At 64.1% G+C, this 18,843-nt stretch overlaps 1 protein-coding gene across 1 annotated transcript; it reads left to right on the plus strand.

The window, feature by feature from the left end:
- The first annotated feature begins 1,627 nt into the window (after positions 1-1,627).
- Positions 1,628-4,307, plus strand: NEUROD2 (neuronal differentiation 2). The gene is given in 3 exon segments (XM_051640571.1): positions 1,628-1,841; positions 2,985-3,702; positions 3,704-4,307. Coding segments are annotated over 2 exon segments (1,080 nt in total). The 5' UTR covers positions 1,628-1,841; positions 2,985-2,989; the 3' UTR covers positions 4,071-4,307.
- Positions 4,308-18,843: the final 14,536 nt, after the last annotated feature.

Here is an 18,843-nt window from a genome sequence, read left to right on the forward strand (position 1 = left end):
AGGGACTTACCCAGAGCTGTCAGTGCTGATGTGCCACGGGCAGCGGGCAGGGGGTGGGCTCCCCGTGATGCCCGCCCAACAAAATGAAGATGGCACCGACAGCGGGAGCCGAGCGGTGCTGCAGGGCCGGGCTGAGAGGCACCGGGAGGCTGCCCGGGAATCGCTGCCCCGGCACGGGCGCGGCACGGCTGGGATGGGCCTGGCGTCCCCGTGGGGCAGCCCCAGCCCAGGTGCCATCTGCTTGGCCGCAGCCGTGAGTGACAGTCGGAGGGTTGGGCAGCGGGTGGGGGGACACTCGCCGCCGGTGGAGGCCCCTCTGTCACGCGCCAGCCCCGGCACCTGCACCGGGGGAGCGGGCACCGCCAGCCCTTTGTCTGCCTGTGGGCACAGCCCCGGCCACTGCTGCCACCGTGTCCCTGCCGTGCCCACGCCGTGGCTCTGCCACCCCTGCCTGCTGCACATGGCTGGCACATGCTGGCACCCTGCAACTGCTGCCCCTTCCACAGGCGGGCTTGTCCCAAGGCCCCGGACAGAGGAGATCCAGGACATGGGGACATCCCAATGGCTGTAGCCAGATACAGGGCACTGGGTGATGGGATCCAGCTCCTGGGTCACCACACACCCGTTACTGGCTCCCTGGCCCTGTGGTCACCTGCCCACTGCTGGTCTGCGGGCACAAGGGAATCGTGGCTGCACATGCATGGTGACAGGGACAGGTTTGGGGGGTGACAGGGAGTTGCTTGGCTAGGGTGGGGCTGTGACAGGTGAGGAGGTGCCAGGCAGACAAAGGCCTGGCTGGCTGTGCTGTGGCATGGCCAGAACACTGCCACCGTGGGCCCTGCATGCGCGGGGGGCCTGGCACCCATGTGCACCAGGGAGGGGATGTGTGCGCATGTCTGCGCGTGTGCATGTATGTGCAAGTGTGTGTGCACACAGGAGGGTGCCCAGGGCTGTGTCTGTGTGCTGGGCTGTGCCGTGGGGCTGCGGAGTGTGACTGGAGAGGCTGCAGGGCCACGGGGGTCCCAGTATGGCAGTGGCAGCCAGAGGGGCTCGTGTGCCACCTTCATGGGGACACACGTCCCCGCAGCCACCAGCCCTGCCCACATCTGCCCCTGCAGCCCCCTCCCCATACCAGTGTGGCCACCACCTCCTTGCCCAGCCACAGCCCACAGCCCCCAGCCCATGCCAGGCCTTGGGCACCACCGCCAGCCCCGTTCTCCTGGTGGCTGAGGGTGGGGACCGACCCGGCTGAGCCGCGGCGGCTTTGCAGAGAGCCACAGATGCCAGCTCCCAGCGAGGGTCCCCACCACATCTCCCCCCTCCGGTGCCCACTGGCCACCCCCAGCAGGCTGGGTCCAGCCGGGATGCCCGCTCTCCCTGCCCGCCGTGCCGCTGGCTCCATTGTTCCTCCCGGCCCCGCCATCGCCTGCATCTCGCCCGGGTCCCATTTTGCAGCGTGTAGGCAGAGCTGGAGATTTGGAAGAAGGTTTTTTTTTTTTTGGTGGTTTTTTTGTGGTGGTTTTTTTTTGTGGGTTGTTTTTTTTTTTTTTTTTTTTGAGTACAGAGTGACAGATGGCGAGTCCTCCTTCCCCAGAGAGACAAATCTCCCTGAATGCAAGCGCATGTCAATCATTAGCTCTCATGTGATAGCTCTCGCGCATGACGTGCCAACCATATGGCACTGGCAGCAGAGCTGGTACCCCCTTTGCTGGGTAGAGATGCCACTCTCGCCTCCTTTTGGATAGAGGACTGCAGGAGGCTGGAGCACCTCAAGGAGCCGCGTCCCGCTCCCAGAAGATGCTGGGAACAATGAAATAAGAATTCCTCCGGTCCGCCCGAAGGTGAGTTATGTAAGAAGTGGAGGGCTGGGAGGGCAGAGGAGGAAACTTGAATGGAAAAAAGGCAACTTCCATGTTGATTTTGTTTCTCCGCCACGTCTCGCCCTTTTTTTCCCACCCCCCGCTCCCCGTCTTTCGTTCTCTTCCTGCCCTCGGTTCTCCCGCTCCCCGCTGGCCCCGCCGATGGTTTTTTTTCCGCTCCTCCCCGGGGGGTTTGTTGGGGTTTCGTCGCCCCCCGCCTCCCCCCATCACCCCCACTACCCCCACCCCTGGGCTGGGCGCGCCCGGCTCTGCGCGGTCCCGGTGGGACGGAGCGGCCAGCACCGGCCAAGCGGCATCAACGAAATCAGCGCGGAGCCGCCGCGCCGCCGCCCCCGAGGACCCCCACCCGCCGGAGCCGCCCCCCACCTTCCCCCCAGAGCCCCCGGCCCCTGCCTCGGGCGGTGCCCCCCGCCCCGGCCCCGCCGCGCCCACCGGCCCCCGGGGCAACCCCTGCAGCGCCTCCACCCGCGACCCCCGCGTTCCCCGGGGGGGGGGCCCGGCCACCGCCGCCCCCGCCGATCCCCCCGCGCCGCCCTTTGATGCCGCCGCATTTTACGGGCCGCTTTCCGGCGGTCGTGGGGAGCCCCGAGGCGGGGTCTCCGGGCGGGGCTGACCGGACCGGAGAGGGTACGGGGGAGAATGAGGGGGGGCGGCGGCCGCCCCTCGACGCTCCGGCCCCGGGACGGCCGTGGTGGAACCGCGGCCGGGTCCGCTCTGCGTCCGCGGAGGGGAAAAGTTGAAGGCGTCAAAGAGGGGCCGGCGACACCAGGACCAGCCCGTGGGGGTTGCGGGAGGGGGGCGGAGGGCGGGGGGCTGCCACCACGGTGGGAACAGGAGAGGGGGAGTAGGGCACGGGCGGCGGCCGCGGTGAGCCCGGGGCAGGGGGGGCGGAGGGGGGTCATCACCGTGCCCCGAGGGAGCCCCCGTGCCCCAGGGGTCGGGCGGCCGGGGCCCAGGGAGGCAGCGGGCGGCCCAGCTCCCAATTCGTTTTCGCCGCCCCCGGTGCCGCGGAGCCGCTCCCGGGAATCGGTGGGAGGGGGAGGCGAGTCGGGGGGGGATCGGCGGGGCCGCCGGTAACGCCTGGCTCTTTGCCCCCCGCTGCAGCCACCATGTTGACGCGACTTTTCAGCGAGCCCAGCCTGGTCCCCGAAGTCCCGAAATTCGCCGGTTGGGCCGAGGAGTGCGAGGACGATGCCCGCAGCGAGAAGGAAGAACGGGGCGGGGGGGGCAAAGGCTGCGCCCACCCCGAGGAACCCCCCGAGGGTTCGCTGGGGGAGAGCAAGGAGGAAGGGGAGCTAGGAGGGGACGAGGAGGAGGAGGAGGAGGAGGAGGAAGGCTTGGAGGAGGCGGAGGGCGAGCGGCCCAAGAAGCGCGGCCCCAAGAAGAGGAAGATGACCAAGGCGCGGCTGGAGCGCTCCAAGCTGCGGCGGCAAAAGGCGAACGCGCGGGAGCGGAACCGAATGCACGACCTGAACGCGGCCCTGGACAACCTGCGGAAGGTGGTTCCGTGTTATTCCAAAACCCAAAAGCTGTCGAAAATCGAAACGTTGCGTTTAGCCAAGAACTACATCTGGGCTCTCTCCGAGATCCTGCGCTCGGGCAAGCGGCCCGACCTGGTGTCCTACGTGCAGACTCTGTGCAAGGGGCTGTCGCAACCCACCACCAACCTGGTGGCCGGGTGCCTGCAGCTCAATTCCCGCAATTTCCTGACGGAGCAAGGGCAGGAAAGCGGCCGCTTCCACGGCCCCAACGCCTCCTTCGCCGTCCACCCCTACCCCTACCCCTGCTCGCGGCTGGCCGCGGGGCAGTGCCCCCCCGCAGCCCCCCCCCGGGGCCCACGGGCTGAGGACACACAGCTACTGCTCCTCCGCCTACGAGAGCCTCTACGGCAACACCTCCCCCGACTACAACAGCTCGGAGTACGACGGGGGGCTTAGCCCCCCACTCTGCATCAACGGCAACTTCTCCCTCAAGCAGGACTCTTCTTCCCCCGACCACGAGAAAAGCTACCACTACTCTATGCACTACTCGGCGCTGCCCGGTTCCCGCCCCACCGGACACAACCTGGTCTTCGGTTCGGCGGGGATGCGCGGGGGGGTCCACTCCGAGAACATCTTCCCCTACGACATGCACCTCCCGCACGAGCGGGGCCCCATGTACGAGGAGCTCAACGCCTTCTTCCACAACTGACCCCCCCACCTTCCCCTCCCCTCCCCACCTCCATCTTCCCGAGCCCCCTCCCCGCCCGGCCGCCCCGGCCCCGAGGTTGGCGGGGGGGCACACGCAGACCCGCGGACCGGCCCCCGGGGCTTCGCCGTGGGCTTTGGTGCAATATGGGGACCCGGCCCCGGCGGCGGGTCCCCGCGCCCCGTGGGGACTAAGTGCTTTTTTGGGAGGATTTCTCCTTTTCCTGAATTTATTATCACTATTCAGTTCGTTATTTTTGTTATCAATTATTTATTATTCACTACTCACCTACTCACTATTTATTGCTGTTTCTTATTTATTATAATTTTATAACATTATTATTATTATTATTATTATTATTATTATTATTATTATTATTATTATTATTATTATTATTATTATTATTATTATTATTATTATTATTATTATTATTTCCCCCGACGGGGGTCCTGGCGGAGCCTCCCCCCCGCCTTGGGTCGAGCCGCTTCGTTTCCTTTTTAATTCGTTTCAATTAATTTTCTTTTTTTTTTTTTTCCTTCCCTCCTCCCCCATTTTGGGCCGTTTCTCCCCTCTGCCACCCTCACCCCCCCCGCCCCCCCTACCAACCTCCCCCCCCGGCATTGGACACCCGCTGCCCCGGCCCGTGGGAGCGAGAGGAGCCCGGAGCGCAACTTTCCGAAGCAATAAGGAGGCGAAGGGAGGACCCCACATTTCTATCTATGCAAGCAGGCCCGGCCCGGCGGACGCTCAGAGATGCACTTTGCTTTGGGGGGGCCCCCGGCCCCGCTCCCGGCCCCGGGAGCTCCTCTCGCAGCGCGTGTGTCAGGACGTTTTTTACCTATTTTAAAAAACTTGAAACGGGGAAAAAAAAAAAAAAAAAAAAAAAAAGGAAAAAAAAAAAGGAAAACGGTAATAATAATTACAAAAAAATATTCCCCCCCCCTCCCCGCCGCGGAGCCGCCCCGAGCTGGCGGAGCCGGGGCCGGGCAGCCCGAGTTTATGCAAGCGGGGCTCTGGTGGGGGGGCTGGCGGGGCTGAGCCCCCCCCCCCCCCCCGCGGCGCCTGGGCCCGGCCTGGGGGTCTTCGCCCCCTTTTGCCGAATTCCTTCGGTCGGGAGACGCCGGAAAGCCGAGAAAACGCTCTTTTAGTTTTGGTTTGGTTTTTTGGTTCGGTTGGTTTTGGGTATTTTTGGGTTTTTTTGGTTTTGTTTTTTTTTTTGGAACCTGCCCCCACCACCTTCGAGAAACCAGCATTTTTAGAGACCAGGGAGGAGGAGGAGGATTTCTGAGAAATGTTTTCGAAACGAAAAAAAAAAAAAAAAGTTTTGCAAAAAAAAACAAACAACAACAAAAAAAACACCACGAAACCGAGAAAATGAAAAAGGAAAAAACCCCACAAACCGTTGTAGCAAAAGGGGACCCGCCTGTCCGACACCAGAAGTGCTTTCGTGTTTCTGTTCCGTTTCATTTCGATTAATAAATATTTATGGCCAACGATATGCAAGAGCCCCCCCGCGCCGGGAGCCGCCCCCCCCCCCCGCTCCCGGTCCCCGCCGCCGCGGACGCTTCTTGGCGGCGGCGGAGCGCGGGGGAACAGGGCCGGGGGGCCCGGCGATACTGCATGCACCGGCCCCCCCCTCCCCGGGATCTCCCCTCCCGGGACCCCCCCCGGACGCTCACAGCCCGGTTCCTGCCGGGGCGGCCCCGCCACGACTCGACGAGCCGCCGCCGGTGCGATTCGCGGCGAACCTGTAATTACCGAGCGTCCTTCGACGGCGATTAATAAATATTCAATGTTGACTCCGCCGCTTTCGCCGCTTTCCTTCCTCCCCGGGGCACCGGGGGCACCGGGATCACCCCCACCCCGTGCCCGCCGCCTCTGTCGGGGCCGCCCCCGGTTGTTCTCGGCAGTGACGGTGCGTTCGCCGCTCCCGCCGTCCGACTGCGCAGCCCGCGGTGACACGGCGCTGATATAACGCGGCTCTGCCCCACGGGTGTCCCCCCCCCGGGATCGGGGAGGCTGTGTGTCCCCCCCCTCCATTAAAGGCACCGGGATCCGGAGCGGCGGCCAGGCTGGGTCCCGGTCCCGCCGTCACGGGCGAGCCGCGGCGGTGACATCGCTGCGGTCCCTCGGGAGCGGTAACTCGGGCACTGGTCCCCGGAGCTGACACCGGGTCGCGGTGCCGGCGAGCGTGCCCGGTGGCGGTGGCCAAGGCCTGGTTCGTCCGTGGCGGCCCCGGTACCCGGTCGGCTCCAGGTGCTGTGCCCGGTTCCAGGTGCCAGTGCCCGGTGGAGCTCCCGAAGCCCCGGTGCTGTGCCCGATCCCAATGCCGGTACCGTTTTGCGGCGCCGATTCCGGGTGCCAGTGCCCGGTGGAGCTCCGAGAGCCCAGGCACGGTGCCCGGTGCCCGGTGCAGCTCCCGGGGCCGGTGCCCGGTGTGGAGCTGTCCGCCGCGGCGGTGCTGAACGGTCGCCCGCGCCTCGCCGTCTCCTGAACGGGCATCCGTTTATTTACTGTCCGCGCCACCGGGGCCTTATCACAGCCCGACGGTCCCAATTCCACGGACAGGATCGGTCCCCGCGGGAAGTGGCGTGCGCAGGGGCCACACCGGGGCTGCGGGTACAAAGCGCCCGAGTTCATCCGGGGAGAGGCCGGAGGGACCCGCGTCCCACAGCCCCGCGGCTTTTGGGGGAAATCTAGGCAGGTTTGGGGTCGGCCTGGGACACTCTTCCCAAAGCTCGACCGGGACTGGCGCCGCTGGGGCTGAGAAAGGCTGGAAACGGGGAACGGCTCCAGAGCGGCCCCGACGTGCCGGGTACGGCCCGGGGAAGAGGGCGGCGGGGAACCGGGACCGGCTGCTGGGAGCGCGGCCCCTGACTCGACCCCATCCGGCCGGGCCCCGGGACTCGCCGCTCCCCGGGAGGGGAGAAGCCTCTTCCGACGGCTCCGGCCCGAGCATCCAACAGGGACGGCCCCGGCCCGGAGATGCGGCGGAGAAGGGCAGATGCCCTGGCGGGGGCGGGGGGGCTCCGGGGGGGCCGGGGCTGCGGGGGAGCCGCCGACATCTGCTCCCGGGAAGGGCTGTGCCAGAGGGTGCCGGTCTCGGTGATGGGGATGCGGTTTACGTTCAATTCTCGGGATTTTTGTTTTCCCAGCTCCCACCTGGCCCCGCCGAAGCGAAGGGAAGCGGGAACCCGACCGGCTGCTTGGCCACCGACCGGCCCCACAATGCGGCTCCGCACTCGGTCCATGGCCCCGGTGCACAGCTCCGGCTGAAGGTTTCGGTACACTGTCCCGGTGCACGGCTTCGTTGCAAAGCTCCAGTGCACGGGTCCGGTAGGAGACTCCGGTGCAATGCTCTGGTGCCTGGACCTGTACAGAGCTCCGGTGCCCTACCCCGGTACAGTGTTCCGGTGCCCGGTCCCTCTGTCCGGTCCCGATGCTCGCTCGGCCCCGGTGCTCAGCGCCGGCGGCTCCCGGGGCGGGAAGCCGGCGGGAGGTCGGGAGCTGATGCCGCGACCCGCGGAGATCTGCAAGGGTTTTGCTTGATCGTGGGATCAAAATCACCTCGAGGGTGGGGGGGCTAGGTAGGGGGGTACTGGGGACCCCTCACTGCTCGGCCAGGGGTACTGGAGCGGGGCCAGCAGCGTGGGGACCCCGCGGTGGCGGCTCGCCCGGTCTCAGTCCCTTTATTTCAAGGCAGGATGAGATGGGGGGTGGGTTTCTCCCCCCCCCCCCCCGCCCCCGGTGCCCCCGGCCCATCCCCTCCCCCGGCCCGGCGGAGCGCGGCCGAGGCGCGGGGCCAGCGCCAGCTCCGGGTCGCCGCTGCCACCGGCGAGTGCCAGCCGGGAGGGGGGGGGAGGAGGAGTCATTGCTTCAGTTTAAATTTCATGGCATCTGTTCATTATTATACAGTGCGGATTTTTATATGGACAGCTAAATTAAAGACAGATTTCTGCCAAAATTGCAGCTACCATAAAAAACGGAGGCTCCCGGCGCCGAGCTCTCGCCACGTTGAGGAGGCGGCTCCGCTGCCGCCACCGGGCCGGGCCTCCCCGTTCCGAGGGCCGGGGGCTGCCCCGGGGGTCAGGAGGGGATGGGGCGTAGGGGTCAGAGGGAGCTGGGGGGCTGCTCCCGGTTTTCTGCGCTAGAGACATCGGAACCCTACCAGGGAGTAGCGAGGGGGGGATGTCCCCGCTGTCCCTGGAGCCGCGACCGGGGCGGCCGGGCTGGCAGCCGTCCCCGCCGCACCGGGGGCTGCCGAACCGCCCCCTCCCCCGCGCGGGCTGCCGGGCTCCATCGCAGAGGAGTTAAAACAAGGACATCTGTGCCTGGAATGGCTGCGAAGCTCCAAACCTGCCAACGCCTGCTGGCACCGGCCGCCGGCAAATGCTGGTACTCCGGAATGCAGCACCGCCTGCAGCCCCCGGCCCGCCCCCCCCGCCGCGGGGCACGGCCCCGCCCGGCTCCGGGGGCTGCGGGGCCAGGGGGGGCTCGGCCAGGCTGGGCAGGGCAGGACGCTGATCCCCCCCGGCACACGCGTGTGCGCAGCGTGGAGGGATTTGTGAGCCCCCCCGGGCAGTTTCCCGACCTGCACGTGTTCCCTTCATGTCTGCAGCCCTGTGCCCTGTGAGGTGGCCTTATCCCGGACCCCCCAGTCCTCCGTGGGGTTGTGTTCTCCCTCCTATTTACCCCCTGCCCCACTGCCAGCATGGAGCCCGAGCCCTGTCCCCCAGCCCCAGCCAGGGCATTGAGTGGGGATAGTGGCAGTGGGAGACACTGGGAGGGTGAGGAGAGGCCCCTGAATCCTGGTGGGGCACAGACAGTGCTGGGGGGGCTGCAGGGATGGGCTGGGAGGGTCGACAGCGATCGAGGCAGATGGTACCCAAGGAAAGAGCTCACTCAGGGCTGGGGACACCTGGGGGTCTGCTGAGCAGCCCGGGGGTCCACAGCCTCAAGCCCTATGCAAAGGGGTAAACCTGCTCCCCAGCCCCTCCAGGGCCCCAGGAGGAAAAAGTAGGCAAAACACAAGTGGGGGCAGTGGGAGAGGCTGGATCCAGCAGACACAGAGCTGACCCTGGCCGGGAACTCTGAAGAGCAGGTGGTGCCCACCTGAGCACCCTCTGGCAGCCCCTTCCCTTCCCTTCCCTTCCCTTCCCTTCCCTTCCCTTCCCTTCCCTTCCCTTCCCTTCCCTTCCCTTCCCTTCCCTTCCCTTCCCTTCCCTTCCCTTCCCTTCCCTTCCCTTCCCTTCCCTTCCCTTCCCTTCCCTTCCCTTCCCTTCCCTTCCCTTCCCTTCCCTTCCCTTCCCTTCCCTTCCCTTCCCTTCCCTTCCCTTCCCTTCCCTTCCCTTCCCTTCCCTTCCCTTCCCTTCCTTCCCTTCCCTTCCCTTCCCTTCTTTTTCTTCCCTTCCCTTCCCTTCCCTTCCCTTCCCTTCCCTTCCCTTCCCTTCCCTTCCCTTCCCTTCCCTTCCCTTCCCTTCCCTTCCCTTCCCTTCCCTTCCCTTCCCTTCCCTTCCCTTCCCTTCCCTTCCCTTCCCTTCCCTTCCCTTCCCTTCCCTTCTATGCTGGGCTCCAACCCCACCCCCGTGGCCCCTCCAGAGCCCCCAGCTGGGGGTACCACGCTGCCCATCCCCACCCCACTGCCCCCAGACCCACCTCCCAAGCTGGGCTCTCATCTCCCCCCTCTCCATGGCAGGCGGTGGCTCATTTCATATGGGAAATGTCCATTTTGTTGCTACTTAAAAGCTGATTTACGGCGGCTGCATCCCAGCCCTGCCTTGGCCTGTGTTCATCCCATCGTCTGCCCATTTCTCTTGGCAGCTCCGGCTCAGCCGGGCACTCTGGAGCTCTGTGCCGGCTGGTGGGAGCACCCGGCCCCGCTCCCCCCGGCAGCCTGGGCCTCGTGCTGCTGCTCAGGGCTGGATCCCATCTGCTTCCAGCGGATCCTGACGGCTCCGAGATGGCAATGCTGCAGGGGGTGGGGGACCAAACGTCCCCGTAACCCCCACCTGGGACCACCGGGCTGGAGGAGACACACAGGAAGGATGGGGACAGCATGAGGGTGGCTTCACATTACCCCTGCATGGCCAGGACCCCTCTGGGATGGGGCCAATGGGATCCATCCCTTCCTCCCTCCCTCCCTCCCTCCCTCCATCCATCCATCCATCCATCCATCCATCCATCCATCCATCCATCTATCCATCCATCCCCCAGCAGGACAGACCCCCACCAGCACACAGTGGTCCCAGCCACGAGCAGCATCCCGGCTGGCCTGGCCCTCCCGCACACTCCTGATTAAATTTAACCAACTATAAATCTTTTTGTTAAATGTAATTGAAAAACACACCTTTGGAATCATCACATTAACCCGGCATCCGCTTTATTAGAGTAATTAAAGCCTTTCTCAAGTCCGTGCCGGGCGGATCGGCCGGATTGCGCCATAATCCCGGGAAAGCAAAGAAGTTCAGAGCAAAACTAATTACATTTAGAGCAGCTGTGATAATAATCCTAATTCAGCCCCATTTGGTGCCTAAAATCCGGTGATCCGGCAGCGAAAGCTGGAGCGGGGGGCGGGGACCAGCTCTGCCCTCCAGCTTGTCCCCTGCTGGCTCGGGGCTGGCAGCAGCCCTGGGGTACCCCGGAGCCTGGGGGGGTCTCTGGAGGGAGGGATTCCTGCCCTCACCCCCCCAGCTCCCAAAGCCACCGTCCCCATCACTCTGCCTGACTCTGTCACTCCTTACCGCGGGGCTGTGGCTTTGCCCCGGTGCCCGGGTGGTGGCACAGTGCCCAGGTCCCCCCCCACCTTCCCCGTGGTCTCCCCAGGGACATGGGGGGGCTCGCGCGGCCGCAGCTGGTGCAGCCGTAATGGCCACGGCTGGGCTGGCACCGCGGGCCCGCGGGCAGGAGCAGCTTGTGAGTGGTTTGTCCTTGACTAGTCCCCGTGTGGCCACCCCTGCCCGGCACTGCCAGCCCCGCTGAGGCCGCCCGGCTCATCACACCCCACGGGCCGGGCACGGGTGGCATCACGTCGCTTTGCTTGGGTGGGAAGAAAACGCTCCATCGGGAAGCAAACCCTGCACGGGGGAGAAAAATCCCCCACTGGGGAGAAAAAACTCCCCTGGCATCTCGGCGCCGGAGCTGGTGGGCACGGAACGGGCAGCACGGAGCCAGGCAGGACCCCCGGGTGGAGAGTTCCATCCTCACGGGCACCTCGGGGGGCGTTTGCTACAACGGACGCGGGAGCTGGCTTTTTTCTTTCCCCCCCCGCCTTTTCTTTTCTATTAAAGTTGCCAAAAATTTGTGTTAGCTAATGGCTTCTTAATTCTGCCGAAAACGAGGGAAGGAAAATGATGCCATTCATCTTGTATTGGTTTGAAATCACGTCTGACAACTAATCGATCATACTGTGGGACATTAACTCCTTTGGATGGGGCCCAAACCGGCTCCTGCTCCCGCGCTGGAGCCATTTAACTACTTTACTGCTGGTATTTTGGCACCGGCCGCGGCGCCTGGTTCCTCTCCGGTTGGTGCTGCTGAATTATTTTGCCTTTCTCTGGATACAGCTGGCACCACCTCCCCCCCAGCCCCCCTTGGCGCGCTGCCGCCGGTGACCTTCACGCGACCTTCATACCCCCCCCATCCCAGGCTGTAGGGTTCTTCCCCCCATCCTCCTCTCCAGGGGTCTTCCCCATTTTGGGAATCGCTAGGGATTTTTTTTTTTCCCCAGGTCCGTGGAGAAAAGAGGAGGGTCCGGGGGTGGGGGGAGGAGCTTTTTATCCCTGGCCCTGTAGTGGCCCCCCGAGACCCGTGCCTCAGTTTCCCCATGGGAGGGGCTCATTGCCCAGCTGAGGGGGCACTGGGACAGGCAGGTTCCCGAGGGGCTGCTGGCGGCGCCTCAAAGCCATCAGCAAATCCAGGGTGGTCCCATCCCCTTTGCTCCCCCCTCAGCAAGTGCTGGTGACCCACCCTCTGCCCCCCCAGAGGCGCTCTGCTGTGTCTCTCCCGTGTGGAGACCCTCGGGACAGCTGAGGGGGGTGGGGATTGGACGGGGATGGGACCTCGCGATGTGGAAGGACCCGAAGGGACCCCCGGGACCACCAGGGGGGGGTAGCGACCACAGCCCGGGCAGGGGGTTTATATACCCATGGTGGGCGGGGCCAGAGGCAGAGAGGGCTGCGATTGGTCGGCAGCACAAGCCCCGGCAGCGGATTGGCTGGAGACACGAGTCCTGGGTGGGGGTTGGCTGGGTCTGTCCCCATCCCTGGGAGCAGGGTGGTCCCTGGAGGCCACCCCGGATGGGTCACTTGCTGCTGGGGGGTGGGTGTTGCAAGAGTCATGTCACCTGTCTGGTGTCCCCATCCACCCACCCGTGTGTCTGTCCAGCCACCCAAACACCTGCCTGCCTTCTTGTCTGTCCATCCATCCACCAGCCCTTCATCCATCCCTCCATCCATCATTCCACCCCCCTCACTCCCTGGGACCCACCAAGGCGTGGCAGGGATGGGCGGAGCCAAGCAGGGTGTGGCACATGTGGGCGGAGCCAAACGAGGTGTGGCAGTGCTGGGTGGAGCCAGCAGGGGGGGCCCGTGGGCTCTCCAGGGGGGTCTGGATTTGTTTGACGCCTCCGCCATCCTCATCACCCCCTTCATCCCCTTCATCCTCATCATCCTCATCATCTCCACCACCCTCATCATCCCCATTAACCCCCCTCATCCCCTTCATCCTCATCCTCATCTCCATCACGTCCTTCATTCCCACCTCCCTATCACCCCCATCATCCCCATCACCCCCATCCCCTCCTTCATCCCCATCACCCCCATCCCCTCCTTCATCCCCATCATCCCCATCCTCTCCATCACCCCATCACCTCCCTCATCCCCTTTGTCCTCACCAACCCATCACCTCTTTCACCCCCATCATCCCCACCACCCCCATCACCCTCCTCATCCCCATCACCCCCATCCCTCCAACCCCCCCCATCCCTCCCCTCACCCCCCCTCTCCCCAGGCCGATAGAGCCGCACCCCCAGCGTATGGCAGGAATCAGCGCCTGTCTCCGGCGCCTAATCTGTTTTTCTAAGCCGCCCACGAGCCGCGGCGGTGCCGGCGTTCACCGAATTAGACCGACAGCTGCTCCGGCTCCTCTCCCCCTTCCCGCGACAGGCGACAGAGTCGTCCGCCTCTCCCGATCCCACCACACAAGCACCAGCACACAAGGACCACCAGGGCACCCACCGCAGTGGGAGCGCATCCAACCCCCCTATTCTCATTTTATTCTGTATTTTTATTTTATTTATTTTTTTTTTTTGGGGGGGGGGAGAGCGCTAGAATGCAATATGCAAATGAGATGGTTATTACCGCAATGTTCGTCAAGCTGAGCTGAGAAGACATTAATAGCCTGATGAATATGCATGTGAATTTGTTAATTAAGTTAATTATTCTGCTGAAAATGCATTCGTCTTCCAAGGACATTTTCCCAATGATTTTTACATGCTTCAGTCATTAGTCATGCTATATTTTATCAGGGAAATGAGTTTGCTTAAGTTGTAAAAAAAAAAAAAAAAAAAAAAAAAGGCAAGAAAGAGAGAAAGAAAAAGGGAAAACAACAGAAAAAATAAAAACCAACACAGCAAACCACAACGAAAGGGAGAAGAAAAGAAAAAAAACAAAGCGCAGGGCAGGGCTGGTGGCTTCGGGAGGGAGGGAAACTTTGAGGAAGAGCCGGGGCTGCAGGTGGGTGCAGGTGGGCGCAGGGACCCCCCGCCCCTCCCTCTCCCCCCTTTATTTTCTCTGATGACAAACTTTTTCCTTTCTTCTTCTTCGTTTTTGGTGTGTTTTGTTTTTTTTTTTTTCCTCTCCCAGTGCCAAATTTCCAACACATTAATTAATTGTTGTAGCCAATTAACTGTAGTTGTGCAAATGAGTTTAGCACTAATTACCATGCAGTGCCTGTAATCACATAAAAAACTTGCTGAGAGGTGGAGGGAACGGGGTGCGGGGGAGTGGGGGGGCTCTGCTGGGGGGACGGGGCAGGATCTGGCCACGGTGGGGTGCGGTGCGGTGCTTGGGGGGGGGGGGCACGAATCACCCCCGTGGTGATACTGGTGTCCCCAGGGCTGATGGGGACGTGGAGGGACCAGCTACGGTGAGGGTCATGTGGGGACAGATGGTCACAAACTGGTTGGTTCCTGCCCCCATGTGCCGTAGTGTGCCATGGCGAGCCGAGCCGAGCCGAGCCGTGCTGAGCCGTGCACCTCTGTGACCCCTCTGCCCGCCGACTCACACCCCGGGACAAGACGGGGATCCCCCGGCCGGTGGTTTTGGCTGGACTGGGGTGACCAGCTCGGTGCTGAGCCCCCCGGCGACCCCCGCGCTGGGCTGGCCGGGGCAGGGAGCAGCCGGAGCCCGGTTCCCCCGGCGGGGCGGCAGGAGGGCACCGGGGCTGGGCTGGCACCCTGCCCGGCGGGGGATTAGCTGTGCCATGGATACAGACTCCCCGGGGGCTGCTCCGCCGCCGGGCTGGGGCTTTGGTGGCACGGCACGGCAGAGCACGGCATGGATGGGCACAGCCTGTCACGACACGACATAGCACGGTACGGCCCAGCACGGCGTGGAGCCCCCCCCGCCCGGCAGGGAGAGGGTTAACGCGGGACCCGCCGCGCTATAAATTGTGCATGTGCGGGGGGAGCTGGGCGGGAGCCAGGGGCTGTCTCTAGGTAACAATAAACACCCGGGCAGGAGCAGCTGGTGCATCGACTGCCTCTGCATCACAATGCCCCAATCACGCTAATAAACCACCCGCACCGGCACCCGCACCGCCGGGCCCAGGGTCCGGCCGGGCCGAGGGTCCCGCCACGGGGCTCAGCGACCCCCGCCGCCCCAGGGAGGAGGGGTCTCGGCGCCGGCCCCGGCTGCTCCGGACGAAGCATCTCGGGATGCCCGGACAGAAGGGTCCCACACCTCCCGCCATCTCCGGTGTCACCGCGGCGAGGGGCCGGCTCTGGTGACACCCCCTTTCCCCCCAAAACACCCCAATCCAGCCCACGGCGGCCGCTCCCCAGGTGGGATGTGCCCCCCGCTGTCCCCATCGCCCCGACACGGCGGTGGCACAGCGGCACAGCGGGGCTGGGACCCCCCCGGACCTTCCTGTTCCCCCCTACCCCGACACGGCTGGTGGCTTCGAGGGGCCGGGGCTGGGCCACCCCCACATTTCACACCTCCCACATGCCCGGAGCCGGGACCAGACGCCCGGGTCTGTGTCCCCCCCCCGCTACTTCTCTGGGCAGGCAGGAGGTGGCACAGGGTCCCCGGGGGGCCGTGGGGGTCGCGCGGTGGTGGCCGTCCCCGCAGGCTGCGGTTCGCATTCCAGCGCAGGAGGCAGCTGTGCCGCAACCCCCCCCGCGCCCCCCCAGCGCCACTAAATATTAATGCCTGCCCTACATTATGCCGCGGCACCTGCCACGGACCGGCCCCCCCGGGCCCCCCCGGCCCCTGGCAGGGCTGGGCAGCTGCTCTGGTCCCACCGTCCAGCCTGCCCCCCCCCGGGCTGTGCCAGAAGGTGTGGGGAGGACACCCGAATTAGCTGTGCCCACCCCCTCCATGGGGCTGGGTGGGAAGAACAAAGCTGGGTTGTGGGGGCATGGCAAGGGGCTCTGAGAGTCCCCCCATGACTGGGGAAGCTGGGGGCAGAGGGGCTGCTGGCATGTGACAGAGCTGGGGGGAGACTGCCCTGGGGGTCCAGGAGCCACCCCTACCCTGGCCCGGGGGTCAGCAAATGGGCAGCAGATTTGCAGTGGGGTTTGCTGGGGAATGTAGAGGAGAGAGCAGCTCTGCCCCCCCCATCCAATGCCAATCCACAGCTGAGGATGTGTTGCTCATCACACGTGTGCCAGGCGGCACCGGGGGGGGGGGAGGGGGGACGCGGTCCCAGTGCCCACCTTGAGCCCGAGCCAAGAAGTCCAGAGCTGAAAAGTAGGGGGTGATTGATGGCAGCGCTTGGCGGGTAAGAGCACCCGGCGGCCCAATCCAGCACCTTCCCCAATTCCTCCCCTGCCCCTCTTCAGAGCTCGTGTTGTCTCATGTTGGTCCCAGAGGCACCATTAATTAAAAATACATCCAATTAAATGGCAGGTGAAAGCGTGCAGGCGCAGGCCCTCCCCCAGCACCCCCCCTGCCTTGGCTCAGCTGTGCCGGCGATGGGGAGGGCAGAGTGCCAGGCTGGGGTGCCACACACCGCCCTGTCCCCGCTGCCATCCTCTCACTTGAGTGTCCCATCCCTGCACAGGCTCCTGCTGCAGTCCCCGGGGTGCAGTGGGGTGTGTGTGGGGGTTGTACCCTGGCCATGCCCCCCTAGCACTGGTAGCACATGGGGCACAGTGAGAGGTGGGCACGATGGCCTGAAAGGGAATGTCCCCCAGGCTGGGAGGTGCTGCTGGGCACGGGAGCGCTGGCACGGCCACCACCCAAACTGGGGACATGTGGACATGGGTGCTGCATCCCCGGGAGGTGGCACCAGGGGGCACAAGGGGGCTGGGGACCCCTCTGGGCTGCAGCAGCTTTGCTAATTGGAGCTGTTAATCTCAGGCGCCCTGGGCTGGGGGGTGGCAGGAGGCCCCAGCTGTGCCACCTTCATCACTGCCAGTGTGGGGGCTGGCACAGGGACCATGTCATCCCACTCCTGTCCCCTCCCCTGGAGCGGGGACAGGGCAGGACCCTTCCTAAGAAACCCCCCACCCCTGCCCAGCAAACCCTGTGCCACCACAAAGGGCACTGGGGACACAGCCCGGGGATGCCATCTGAAATGCCACCATCACCCTTGACATGTTCCCAGAGTGGGATCCTGGTCCCAGGGGATGGGAAGGGCTGAATCCCAGGGGATGGGAAGGGCTGGGTCCTGTGGGATGGAAGGGCAGGATCCCATGGGATGTAAAGCATTGAGTCTCAGGGGATGGGAAATACTGGATCCCATGGATTGGAAAATGCTGGATCCCATGGGATGGAAAGCCCTGGATCCCATGGGATGGGAAGCCCTGGATCCCATGGGAAGCTCTGGGGCTCCCACACTCATCCTTCACCCCCAAAACCCAACCCCAACACCCACCTCCATCCCTGGCACACCGCGGCCTCCAACACCTCCTTATTTTCTTGGTGGTCTCATCCCCCACTGCCCCCCTGTCCCCCCAAACGCTTCCCTTTCAATCCCTTTATTCAACCCGCTACATGCCAAGGGGAAAAAAAAAGGTGTTAACGGATTTTTGGAAGGAAACATCTAAATTGCAAGGAAAAAAAAAAACAAAAAAAACCCAAACCCTTTCACGCCGGCAGCCGGAGCAGCTGGAAGGACAAATATAGCCTGGGAGGAGGATGGGGACACGGTGGGAGGTGGTGGCCGTGCTGAGAGCGACACCTGGTGACTGGCACACAAGGGACACGTGTGAACACGCGTGTTGCACGCGCCCCAGGTGTGCGCACACGCGTGAGCGAGGCGTGTTGTGTTGCCCACGGGGGACGGGGCAGCACCTCGTCCTCCTCCAGGCTCCCCATGGGAGTTGGGAATGAGCAGGGAGAGCTGCCAGAGAGGGGGGATGTGGATCCCAAGGAATGGGGGAGGATGGAGGAACCGTGGAGAAAACGTGGCTCCGTGGAGCAGAACCCAACGGGGAAAGGAGCCAAAGCTGGAGGATTTATGGTGCTGAGCAGCCCCCCCAGCCTTGCCCCCCCCCCCCCAGCCATTTGGCAGAGCAGCTGTTTGCCCGGGAAGTTGAATGGGGGAAAAAAAAAAAAAAAAAGAAAAGAAATTAAAATGGAATAAAACGCCCTGGTCACCTTGGGGTGGGGTGGGGGAGGTGAGCGGGGGATGCCACAGGAGGACACGGGGACAACCGAGGCTCCCCAGGGGCTCTCTTTGCCCGTGGTGGGAAGGTGGGATGTGATGGAGCCTGAGATGGTGTGTCTGGGCTGGGTTCCTTCTGCCCTGGGATGATCCGGAGCTGATGGAGCCGCTGCAGAGCTGATGGAGCATCCCTAGAGCCACGGGGACAGCCCTGGAGCTGATGGAGCAGTTGTGGCCCTGACGGAGCCGCCCTGGAGCTGACAGAACCGCTGCAGAGCTGAGGGAGCAGCCCCGGGGCCGCGGGCAGGAGCGGGAGGATGGATGAGCAGCCCCCGCCGCCCGCCCGGCTCCAGCTGCCCCGCTCATCAATCAGGCGGGGGGGGCGGCCGGGACCGACGCTCCCAGGTTTGTTCCCGCTTCCCAAGGCAGAGCGAAGCGCCGGGCGCCGCCCCCGCCCCCCCCCATCCCCCCGCCATCTGCACAGGGATATATTTTAAGACGTGTCAGCAGCAGAGATGCTAAACCAGGCGAAAGGAGAGCCAGGAAGCCGGGGCTGGAACGGGGGATGACAGCCGGGCTCGGCCACAGCACCGGGACCCCCACCCCGTGGGGACCCCCAGACTGAGACCCGCAGCCCCCAGCTCTGCCCCACGGCCTCTGGGTGCTGAAGAAGCCAGTGAGGGACTGGTAGAGGCTCAACCCACCCGAAGGCAAAGCCAGGGAGCAGGGCTGGCACTGCCTGCACCCTCCGTGCCTCCCCGGGCCTGATCCTGCCCCTTCCCGTGCACCAGGGCTGGGGCAAAGTCTTCTCCAGCCCCCCTGAGTCAGTCTGGAGCTGGGGCTGGCACAGGGAAACACCCCAGGAAGGGTGATGGATGAATGGGAGATCCAGACCCTCTGCCATGGCTCCCTCCACATGCCCTCATGGCAGAATCCATCCCCCAAG

The sequence above is a fragment of the Apus apus genome, chromosome 25, assembly GCF_020740795.1.
Source record: "Apus apus isolate bApuApu2 chromosome 25, bApuApu2.pri.cur, whole genome shotgun sequence".
NCBI classification, from domain to species: domain Eukaryota; kingdom Metazoa; phylum Chordata; class Aves; order Apodiformes; family Apodidae; genus Apus; species Apus apus.